The 12982-nt window shown below is 42.4% G+C and overlaps 1 protein-coding gene across 1 annotated transcript in view; it reads right to left on the bottom strand.

Moving 5' to 3' along the window:
• LOC146789438 (kinesin-like protein KIF15-A) overlaps window positions 1-12982 on the bottom strand; it is a 645535-nt gene that overhangs the window by 445443 nt on the left and 187110 nt on the right. The window contains exon 11 of the mRNA XM_085631097.1: window positions 6335-6372. Coding sequence (XP_085487223.1) covers window positions 6335-6372 — 38 coding nt within the window. The remainder of the gene's footprint in view (window positions 1-6334; window positions 6373-12982) is intronic.

The following is a 12982-nucleotide window of genomic DNA, read 5'->3' as shown; positions in this document are numbered from 1 at the left end:
TATTAGGCGGGTCTCTAATTTTAGTCAATTCAGGAAGCTGCTCAAGACTTGGCTGATCACCCTATAACAGAGTAGGTAAATGGGAAGTTGACCAATGCTGAGCGTCACACCAAGTCACCTTTTAGGTAATCGATTGCTCTAGAAAGGTTTATAATAATAATTATAATAAGTAGCATGATAACTGGTTGTGCTTTAGTTATTTCATAGCGTGAAATCGGTTGCACTTTTGCCGGAATCAGTTCAGGGTCCAATATGGACATCGGCACCAGGTCAGTGATCTGCGCTGTTGGGAGCAGGCAGTGACATTGGTCCAATGGAAACCAGCATGGACCATCGGGGAGTATGGAAGCTTATACCAGCATCGGTATGGGCCTAGTAACAGGTTTCTAGGGGACAGTCAGCCTCATGGGAGGCCTCGCCAGGGGCAACCAAACTGGAGGCCCTGCAAATCAATGGTGCCCCAAGACATGCCAGAAAGAGTCGTAAATGCACTAAAGGTTTGCAGCATAGATTCTTTGCAGGCCTTGATTTGCTACGGGGTCAACGACAGCACGGGGAAACTCGGGGTACACAAAGACCAGCTGAGGTATCACTACCAGGACGAGTAACCTCTATGGTGTGTGGTCAGATCTTGACGCAGATGCATCTCTTTGGAATCAAAGCAGAAGGCTGAGACCAAGAGCCACTATGCTTTCCAGTGCTTGTGTTTGAACTTGGACGTACTCGAAGGAGTGGAACAGTCACTACCTAGGCCATGGAGCAGCAGCAGAATCTGTGCAATGTCTACAACTACTTGTTACATTCAGCGATGTAATGCTTCGCTTCCCGGTCTCAGACCGCCTTCAGGTGCATCAGATCACATGTCATATGACTTGGAATCAAGACCGGACCACAGGAAACAAAGACCTACCTTGTAGGTGGTACAAAACTGACATCTGCTTCCGGCAGACTCGGCACAACTAAATATGTAGTTTTCTTGGAGGGGAGATATTTATTAGCGCAGTACTTGAAAAACAAATTGGAAATTTAGACAAAAGTTGGAAGAATAGCTCCTCATTGGATGGCATGGAAAAAAAGGAACTGATGCCGCATGGTCCTTATATGTGGCGCTGCTGTCACTTCAGGGGCGGTGTGGCACAGCATGACACCACTTACCAGCATGCAAGAGCACTGCTGAAAAATTCTCCAGATCCAATCTAGTAGTTGGGGGATATTCTAAAGGTGAGTAACTGGCTCCCCATTCACAAACGCAGCCAAGTCAACTTCTCACTCACGCATACAAAGCCCTACACAACACAGGAGCCAGACACCTGAACAGCTGCATACAGTTTCACCAACCCACCAGACACCTACACTCTCTGCCTTACTTTCACTCGCACACATTCCTTGCATTGGCAAAAGCAAAACTGGAGGGTGCTCATTCTCCTACATCGCACCCATCACATAGAATGGCCTCCCTCAACACATCAGAGCCTCGTCCTCACTTCTTGAGCTCTGCAAGAAGCTTAAGACCCGTCTCTTTGTATATGCACCTTGGGTGATTAGTGAGCTAAACAAATCAATAGAACAGAACAGTTGGAGGAATCCATCAGAAACAGGGATTTTTCTAACTCAATACACACGGCTGCATCAGTATAGTGAACAGGAGACAGTCAACCTCCTCATCCCCACCTTCATTATGGTGTGTGGTCTCAAGGAACAACAGAATCTGAGCTAAAGAGGATCTGTATTTTCCCCAACTACTGCCTGTGGGGCAAAGGAGCAGCAGGAGAGCCTTCCTCTAAGCCTGCTACTTTGATGACAGATTTTGACTTTTTGAGTGGTCTGGCCAATATATAATAGTATACATGGACAGAATATGGAGTAAATGAGATTGTAAGTATTGCAATTGGAGAATGTTTCAGTGGTACTATTTTGTTTCTATGGATAACATTCTTTGATCTCAATAGACATTTTTAAGCTTTTGTAATGACCAACAAGGACAAAAATCCCACAATGGTCAGTGAGGGCAAATAGTTTTTAGAACGGACAAAGTGGTCCGTCAGATTTCTGCCTCTTAAATGTGAACAGAGTCTCAAAAGCAAAGTCCCCAGCAGTTAATACATGTCAATGTTTTTAAATACTTTTTAAAATACAGTTGGAGCTAGGGAAAAAAGTTGTAACACAAACAAGTCTTTCACTTTTTTGTCTACTCAGTGGTTTTAACAGGGTGTCTCATGGCAGTACCATGACTGTTTAGCGGAACGTTTAATCAAACGTTTTGGATTGCATCGAAACAGTAATTTCTGTGTGAGTACCTTTGACTCCCTACAGAAATCAGTCTCAAATTTGCAATTGTTTCAATCTAAGAAATTGACAATAGGGCAGTGAATTCCCATGGCTTATCTTATCTGCCTCACATGTCCTGCCCCGACAGTCGATCTCCAACATATGCTTTGGTCCTGCCCAAGTACAGCTTCCTTCTGGCTCGCCATACATGACTCACTAGCTACAGTCATGGAACTGGAAACATTAAATTCCTGGACGGCCACTGCCCTAGGTATTTACCCCAGGAGGAAAAGCCACAAGGTGCTGGTGCGCTTTGTCAACCTCACTCTCCTGTTTGCCAGTCGCCTCCTAACCATGCACTGGAGAGCCCACCATCCCCAGGATCTCTGGCAGTGGCACAAGGCACTGTTCCGCTGTGGAGAGGCTGAAATCTCAGCACTACACTGGTAAGAAGTCAGACGTACTCGCTGATGCCCTATAGCTGCAGCCTGGGACACCAGTCTTTTACAGTTCAGGGAACTGACCGCTGATGACCCCACCGCCCCTCTACCACCTTGGTAAATTCTACTACCCTTCGTCCACTAGGCCCAACGGTGGACTCTGGCCTGCCTGATACCCTCAGTGCGTAAACTCAACTCCCCATTTCCCCAATATTCCTAGAATTCTCCCCTCACACCCTGGAAGAATCGTAACATGCTAGAGGTCATACCACCTGGTTACCTTTCCCATGCTTGCCTCATTCCCAGCACAATACCCTCTGGCCCGCAACTCCCACAAATTTCATAAAGTACCATCCTACCAACTCTGCTCATTCCCTTCCCTGGTTACTTCCTTTCAAATTTGAAACCCATCGCCCACTCTAGCATTCCACACCAGTTAAAGGAGGCTCCACATAATATCTTCCATTGGCTCCCCATCATTCTCCTAGGACACACAGGGAAACCTTAAACTATGGCACCACATCACTCAGTAGCAAGCAGTTCAATGATTTATCATTCCTAAACCACAACAAGCCAGTACTTTCCTTTTCTCAGCTCATATAACAAAGTACAAACTAAAACAGAGGCATTCTGATGATAACTGTTGCTTTTCCATCATACTGATTGTGAAGTCACCGAACCTTGCATCCTGTTGCTCTTCTACTGAACTTGTAATGTACCCGATGGATGCAGCTTGTCCTCTTCATCAACTTCTTGTAACTACCAACGTCAAAAATCAATAAAATCCAATTGAAATTCTTAAGTGTGTGAACGTATTAACCAATCATCCAGGTGTGGATAATGGTGCATTTCCCTGTGTTGAAGGTGTACTACAGCCACAGTCAAAATCTTTGTGAATATCCTGGGAGCCAAAAGGGAAAACTGAAAAGTGGTAGTGATCAATGTCTGCACCGTCACAAAAAAAAAAAAAAAACACAAAAATTGCTCTTGCTCGTCGCCAAATAATATATGTAAATATGTGCCATAAAACTCCAGGTAAATTATCAAGTATTGAGCCTAAAAAGAATGTTATAGAGGGTAGGGTCAAGATTCTTAACTCTTCCTTATTGAAAACCTTGTTCAGGAATCTTACATTTAGGATTGGTTGTAATCAAACCCCCCCCCCCCAACCAGTTAAGGACTTTGAAATACCCGGTATAGCAGCCTCAAGAGAGAAATCCTCTTAATTCCACGTTTGTCAACAATGAGGCAACCATCCATTATCAAGATGTTTATGTGGAGGGGACGGTTGTATGTTACAACCACACAGTCCCCAACCACGCATGCCTGAACAATGTGGTCTTAACCATGCATGCTTTTATAACAAATTTAGTTATTTGGTAAAAGCAAATGCGTAGTTTAGGTTCTGCCCTAGCCAGAGTCCTGAATCCTAAAAGCGGACCCCAGGACTAATTTACTAAGTCCACCCCAGCCCTTAAACTCGGCCCCCAGACTTCAAATCGACCATGACCCCGATCTTAAGCACTAAATCCTTCACCTCAGAACTCAACCCCGACTCCCCACCCGGAGTCCTAAAACTGCCCCCTAAGCCCTAAAACCTTCAGCCCAGGATTCGACCCTCTCCTCCACCCCCGCTTGCCCCCAGTCCTAAAACCGGCCTCCCCACCATTAAAAGTTTATAATAAAAATATTGTACTCACCATACACTCAGTTCATCCATTCCTTGGCTGGGCAAAAGTCCCCTCCGACCCTCTACCCAGTCCGACCCTTAGCCTGAATCTAGAGTGCTAACTACCACACACGTCTAAACCGCACAAATGCTTGGTAAATGAATATGTGTGGTTTAGACGTGCGTGGTTCCGCCTGCGTTTTTAAGCCACGCATTGTTTAGACTGCATGGTTTAGGCTGCTTCCCGGAGGGGACAGTATATGGGTACAGTTGTCCATCTTCTGAAGAAAAAAGAAGATAACCTGATCTTATAGCCTTAAGGATCAAGCTGGCCAAGGTTATTTTCTGAAACAAGGAACAACCGCCCCCAGTTCCACAATGAAGAGATGAATCCCTGAAAGGCAAGACTTTATAATGATTTTGGAGAATGTATAGCCAAAGAAGAGCTTGCCTTTCTCGGCCTGTGCTTCTATACTTAGAGGGCAATAAACCCGAGGTACGGTCTGATGTTGCCAGCAAGATGTGGTTATGTGGTTGCTTAACCTCATATTTTCAGTACTGCTGATGACACACTTGTGTAATCTAATTACAGGGACCCGATCTGGCCATTTGCCAAAGGGCACGGGAATACCTCAAGGTGTTTCAAGCTAGGGCTAGACTATTAAATGAAAATACATTTTGCCCCATCACATCTAATTTTTATAGTTCCCATCAGCGGGCACTGTATGAAAAATGCAACCTTTAGCTTGGTGAAAGATGTCTGATGGAACTTGCCATGGATGGGTTGGCAAAGAGAAAGGTGGATTAAAAAAAAAAAAACAGGCCTGTGCATTCTGGAGGCCACAAAAGAGACTACCGGGGAAAATTCCAGCTTGTTCCACAGGCCTTTAAAGATATTAGAACTTCATTAAATGCTAAAAAAGGCCCAGGGGACTGCTTCCATGACAGCGTCTCACCAAAGAGATTTCCAATGGCAGCTTGGTGCAAAATGGGTTTTCTAGAGTCTCCACAGACCTGCTGATGACCGTTGTAAAATGTGACTAGTCAGTAATCGGACCTTTATAGGACGAGAACGTGCTCTTTGGTGAGGTACGCAGCCTGCTTGTATTATTGTAAATCCACATGAAGTGGTGTTCTTGGCCTGGAAAGTTAAAGCAAGTGGTAATCAGACCCCATGTTGTTGTATTCATCTCTAGGAGACACGTTTTAAAAAGTCAAGGGATCACAATTGATTCCAAACTGGTCATGAAACCTTGAGAATGTGTCCACTTAAGAGAAATTAGTCACATTGGGTATCTCCAGTACTTCAGGTTATTTTGCTGACCTTTTCCATCTGAAGGATATGGGAGGTCATTGGCATTAGGCTGTGGAGCAAAGGTATGGAAAGGGAGATTAGCCTTACGTAAGGCCTTTGGTGGAACAGGGGATGTTATAAATACTCCTGATGTCACTTCCGTTATCTACAATTCAGTACCAGATATTGTGCAGAACCTCCTAGAGCCTGTGAAACATTGTGCATCAAGTCTGGCGCCTATAGATAAGGCCCATATAGGTCACCTGCAGAATTGAATATTCATTAGAAACTGGAGATAACAATCAATGCAATACAGCAGAACTGTGCACAGCCATAGGTAAGAATATTTAGAAAATACTTCAGAGATTTTAAAAACTGGAGTCCTGTGCTGATAAAAGAAAAAACACTGCAAAAAAAAGAACAGAGAAATGCAATATTCTTAGACTAGTAGGTCTAGATATTGAATCTTTCATAGTGTCTCAAAGGCCCTTTGACTAGGTGTTGTAAAGTGTGACCATATCAAGATCGAGAGTCCTACTAATACACAGAATTAGGTTACCTTACTTTTAATGTGTTCATTACATAACCAGTACTTTGATGAGGCTTCCAAATACTGTCTAAGAACAGGCACAGCCAAAATAATGCTTAAAATTGTTAACTTACTCTGCTTCTAGCTTTCCCATTTGTTCTGCCACTTTGTTCTGCAAAAGACCAAGTTAAATTATTAAGTAAAACCCCTGTGAAGGAAAAACAGAAATATAACTAAGGTAACATTACTACAGGAGTGCACATTTTAATTGTAGGAGAAAGTGCTATCCGTGAGTCTGTTAGTTAATGGAGATAAGTTGTACAAAAACGCAATGGGCACAATTTTTATACACATTGAGCAGCCCTTCGAAATGTTTGCTTCCACTAATTTAAAAACTTTTTATACAAACAAATAATCTAAGTGTAAAATACATGGTGCAAATATGTATGGGGTGTGTGGAATTCAATTCACTAAAAACCAGAGCATCTGAAGTGACTTCTCACAACCTTTGACACCTAAAGAGATCAGCGGTCTTGGCCTTAGCCCAAGTTCTTCATCAGCTACCTATCATCTACTAAAGATCAATGAAGGTAAAAAAACAAAATAAAAAAAACTGAAAAGTACTCTGGGCACTTACCACTCTCTTACAAGGCTGCTGCTTTCATTAAGCTAGACCGAATGGTTGCAAGTGAAATGCATGGGAACCCAATGCAAGCCAGGCATAACAGATGCTACATCTGGCAACCTCTAACTGATGTGCGTGCATAGACGGATGCAGTACTTTATTAGGTGTCAGAGCAGGTCACTTTAAGCCACCTCATGAATGTGCAATAGTTAGACTGTACTTTTGGGGTCGGGAGTAGATCATTCTAAAACAGTGGTCTAACACAATAATATACCTGTTTCCATGCTGTTCCTGTGAGCATTCTCGGGCACGCCTTCCTGATTGATTTGTATAAAGGATTCTAGTGGGAATACATTAGTATCAAAGGCTTTTGCCTAAGAAACCCTTAAACAGTGCAGTGCAGTGCAGTGCAGGGCTCTCGCCATGGGAGTGCCTTTTGCAATCAATTCTCCCAAAAGCATACATACACGCGTCGGTATGGACAAAGATGGCTGCTCTTGCCATTTGTCCAAAGCAAACAGCATGCGCGTGTCCGTACGGACTGTGGACAGTCCGACGCCATCTTGTGACAATAGCTTTCTATTGTCATGGCAACCAAGCTGCTTATCAGAAGCTTCGTCACGTTAGTTTGCTGTTTCCACCCCCCTGACGTTTTTTTGTGACTTTTTTATTACTATAATGAGCGTGGCGCCCGCTAGGGACACCATGCTCACTTTATTTATTTATGTTTTCACAGCGTCCACTTCAGGGACACCGCGCTCTGTGTGTTTTTTTTTTTTTTTTACTGAGCCCAGGGAGCCTGCAACGGAGAAAACTTCAGGGCTGTGAGCTCGGGATGAACACGTCGCCCTCAAGGTAAGCCAGCCTTTTACTTACTTAATGCCGAGCCCCTGGCGTACATACACTTTGCACATTTTCACTTGGTTATAACCCCTCCCCTCGACATGGTCTTTAGCGGGGTTAACTTTAATTTATTCATGGCCTCACACCAAAGTTCGCATTTTTTGTGGTGGAGTTTCTCCACAGAGGGACAAAATATGCGCTGGCACGCCTCAGCCATATCCACCGCTCTCTCTCCCGTTGTGTGTGCCAGCCCGAGCCGAGACAGCTTCCCGGGCTGGCGACCGTCTGATTGCAGCCGCACCCGAGTACTTCAAAGGTCTGCGAAAGACCATTTAGTTGTTAACGAGGCTACGCTGTGTTTTCACCCCTTCTTAGAGCCCCTGCATCTCCACTCTGAGGGGAGCGCCGGAGCCGTGTTCGAGTCTCAGCCCCTGGGGCCAACATTCTTGGGGCTGGCTGTGCACGGGGGCTGGCATCTGAAAAACCACTTAAGTGCCGCCCGCACTCCAGCGGCGAAAGACTCTGGGACAGCCATAACCGGGAGGCCCACGCTGTACCAACCCAGGTTATCCTTCATTTTAGTATTTCTGGTAGAATTGGGACACCCCCTTCCCCCAAAATGTGGTTGGAGTTGCGCCTCTGTCTTGTGGTTACCCCGGGGGTGCTTTACGTGGCTTATCTCAGAGGCACTGATGAGCAAAATTCCCCATAATGTTTGGGAATTATGAGATTGGATGAAGCAGGTAGATAGATATAACTGAGCCACTCAAACATCACAGAACAAAATTAGTTTTATTTACAACTGCAGTGGGAAAGAATATCGGTGGTGGCGTCGATGGCACCACGGGTTTCTTCTGAGAAAATACTTGGAAATTTATCTTTGTCTGTTTTTCTATATGTGCAATATTAGATCTGAAAGTACTCGATAGCTTTCCAAATGTACTTAATCTGGGATGTTATGAGGTTTTATTACAATTCTGGTATCTGTGGGTTATAGAAGTAACTCACCCAGGACCCTCCCTTTGGAGCATTCCGTTTTACACTTCGTTCAGGTTACAAGAGCACTTTAGTTTCTGGTGCTTTGCAACAGCTGTAAGATCCCCTTACAGTTTCTGGTTGCTCAAAGGGACGACATTTCTGAGATTTATATGGCACTGAATGCGCGCCTACCAATAACATTTCCTCTGGTGGCAAACAGTTTAAAGATGTCCCTGGGTCGTTAAAACCGAAAGCGGTGTCTTCTAGTGAGTACAATCACTACTGCATCCACAGAAAGTTGCCGCTCTAGTAGCAGGTGAGCATAAATAACTGAAGGCTTGGAAACATGTGAAGGCATACGCAGAACGCGGAGCATGATGAGCCCACCAGGGATTCACTCACTAGCACCCTCTAACAGTGACAACAAAGTCCCCATAGGCCGTTTCCAAGGCACTGCAGATGGCTGATGAGTTGATTGCAGTTATATTCTAAAGGAAAGTGGATGTATTCAGACATTACAAGTATATTTTGCGGTTCCATCATTGTGCAACTCCTTTTGGAACAAATTGCTTTTTGTGGTGTACACTCTTCTCATTTTGTAAAAGTGGATCACTGTGAAGTTTGCTCACAAAGCTGCTTACTCTTAATTCCAGGCTTTGATCATTGACTCATCAACTGAAGTTGATAGCTGAATTTCAGAGAGCTTGTGGCTGCCAGACAGTCACAACTCCATTTACTTACTATTCTGACTTTTGCTTGGTTATTGCTGTACTGATTTGATAGATTTGATTCTTAGCTTCCCAGTACATACCTCTGCAGCAAGCCACGATTTTGCCCACCTCCTCTTTCTCATATAGTCTGTGTGTGATATTAGGTATTTCTGGTACTGAGAATTGCCATGATTAAACTAATTGACTTTAAACTACTCTGTACATTCTATTTATTTTGTAGTGAGGGTTCACAAATGGGTGGAATAAGGCATGTATGCCATGCTGATATTATAATAGGACCGGGGTACCATGGAACAATGACAAATAAGGGACTGATGGGGTTTGATGTTGATAATCTGGATTGCTTTACATTTTCAATGTCTCTTGAAAAAGATTTTTTGGTACATAAATATATAATTACGAAAATGGATCAAAAAATGTATTACTAATGACTAAGATTAAGGAAGTAAAAGACATGCTAAATAATTAAAGAAAGCATATGTAGATTAAATGAAAATTCCAATTGCAACTAACATGTGGAAATACTTTAATTACAATGCATGTGTGGCCTGTAGTTACATTTTTTCACATGTAATATAATTGGCTGTAGCATTAAGACATATCTTATATGGATGGACACAAAATTTTTAATTATAGTCATGATTTAAATAATCTAATTGTATCCACAGGTTTTTCAGTAATGGGCCAGCAATGCGTTTGAGATTTGTTATAGGAATTACAATACGTGAGGAGCTTAAGCGGATGAAAAAATGGTTAGTACACATTGATTAAGGTTAGTTAAATTCTGAATAAGTGGACAATATAAAGGACCCTAACAATTTATAAGAAAATTCTTTTTGGATAGAGCAGTTTAGTGGGGTAATCTGTATACCAGACATGAGTAATAGTGTTGTTAAAGTTAGGAGAAAAATTATAATGATCCCCAAGCAATTAGATGATAAATATAAATGTATATCAAGAAGTATAACAGACTGATTGAATAAATGATGTCTGTCGACAGGGGCAGTGGTCTAGGTGACAAAGTATGAGATTTATTTTACAGGAGAAAGTTTCGATGGACTTTCCCTAAAGTGACAAGTTAACTGTTTAAATGCTATAGGAATCCAGGAGAACAATTCACAACCCATTCATTAGGATTCTGTAAATATATGAATAAAGTGGGTAATTTAATAGATACGATTGGTAATCTGAATGTGGTGCAAGATGACACCTGTAGGTGGAGATAGATGTCTCTTATGCTGTAGGTGTCAATTGAACCTGCACATGATTTTCTGAACTAATGAAGGTGCAGATTTGTACAATATGAAGGAGTTCTAAATAGTGTCTTGAAGGATACCTGAAAAGAACACAAATGCTGGGGAAAAATACTTAGAAATGATGGAATGGAGCAAAGATTTAAGAGATGACAGTGTTTATTTGAGGAGAGGTTTTATGGACTTATTTTGAGATTCATGATTGCACGGCATGATGACCAGTAGTAATTTAGTTGTCTCTGCCAAATGACCAAAGTGTGGATTGATTTTACCACTGCGCCATATGCACATCACGTACTTACTTGGCGGTCTGGACTAATTGCAAACCTCTGATATACATAGTGTTCCAAAATTCTTGCAGAATAGTGGTCTTCCTTTATCAACGTGTGTTAAAGCTAATCGAAGGTTATCCGAGTTCATCGAACACCGGCAAAATGACTTGAAAATTAAATTAGTGGTGGACAGGTTAATAAACAAATCAAGATATTGTAGTAACATTTTTGTTTCACAACCAACTGGTAAATATATTGGTGAAAGAGAAAACAAGCATTGGCATAGCCAATAGGTCTCGCCCATGGCACATTATAAGTGTTTAGCTATGCAACAGTTGATGTTGTTGCACCAAGGATATTGTGCTGGATTACTAAAGGTTATAAGATCCCAAAGGCGAGACCTATTGGCTATGCCAATGCTTGTTATTAATACTGTTTCAAGTATGCACTGTAAAGTGGAAATATGCTAACTTTGGGGGGATTTTCTCTATTTTTACACTGGCTGAGACAACATATACATGTCGGAAGAGAATGGCAATGTGGCAACAGTACCTCATGTCGGAGGCAAGCTGCAGTTAGGTGGTGTGTATGGAGTGGGGACAGGGTTTTACCTGCCAATGATGCTGCAGGTGCAGTGGCAGCAGAGCCCAGACCTGTGAGCGTCCTTCTGCACCTCAATTATCTAACATAACATGTGTATTTGTAAAATTCACGTCACCCAAGGGTATCTTGGAACTGAATAACATAGGTTTATTGTTACCCACCTCAATGGTACTCATTTTATTGACTTCAGAAGGATGAAAGGATGACTGGGCCCGCCGGGACTTGAACCTGTGACCATGAAGTCTAACACAGGCCCCTATAGTGGACGCATCAGTCCACCAGACCCGGCTGTTTCTGTGTGTGGATTCTGAAGGTGTTTATTTATTTTAGTCTGTGTTTGATGCACACAGTAATATATTGTAGGATGTGGCATACATTATATTACCACCATAGTGACAGTGGGTGCCTCATTGCATAAGCAGCCACAAGGGAATCATAAATGTACGACCATTATCTAAGAATATATTTGAAATTATCCTCTTCAGATGAACACACAATTTTTCAAGTAAAACTAAGAAAAACGATTAATGATTCCTTTCATATGATGTCAGCACCCTAATACAAGTGGCATCTAAAACAGACATTTTTCAACGTCCTGTTATTGTATTAGTCATGTTTTATTACGGCTTTTATTATAACTTCAGGGATGTCAATTATTGTGATGTTATAAGGGTTAAGGTCATGTGACATCACTTCGTAGGAAGACTGAGGGTCAAAGGTCATATGATGTCACTTCTTGTGACGTCATTAAGGTCTAGGATGTGTGATGTCATTCCCACTACCCCAGGCATTTTGGTGAATCGATGTTCATGTGTAACTCTAGGGCTTGTAGTCTACCTTCAGAATAAATTTGGCACACATAGGCCCACCCAAACGCACCCTTGGCCCACCCAGATAAAAATTCCTGGAACCGGGCATGGTGGTATACCGTTTGCTACTAGACAACTTCAAAGTTGCTCCAAAAGTGTCCTGCGTTGGTTTATCAATCACCTGCATTTTCAATGTTGGGACTGTTCAACTCACACTTGTAATCATTAACTGGAAACTACAAGACCCAGAATTAAAAGTGCTGCTAGATACAAAGTATGAAGTGACCGAAGGTATCACGCTTAACAAGATGCCCCTCGTAAGCGCTATACCGAAGGTCTCGCACACAAGATAAGGGTATTTGACAGTTAGGAATAATTAAGGATTCATTATTTCTTCTATGTGTGCACTGAAAATGCTGTCGTTGGATGAATAGTTACAATTGCTGAGTAAAGGGTAAAGATGGACTGCAATTCCAAGCCTCAGAGATTTTAAATATTAACTTAAAATGCAGCAAACTGAAGTAATGTATTAATTAAGACCATTGCGGATTTTGTGAGACATTAACACAAAAACTAAAGTAGGAATAACTTGCATTTAAAAGCTAAACAAAGCACAGCAAATCATTCACACGTTCTTTTAGCCACCACGTGTGATCCTTGGCTAATTG

Source organism: Triturus cristatus, chromosome 10 (assembly GCF_964204655.1).
Source record: "Triturus cristatus chromosome 10, aTriCri1.1, whole genome shotgun sequence".
NCBI lineage: Eukaryota > Metazoa > Chordata > Amphibia > Caudata > Salamandridae > Triturus > Triturus cristatus.
This window is presented reverse-complemented; position numbering and strand designations above follow the sequence as displayed.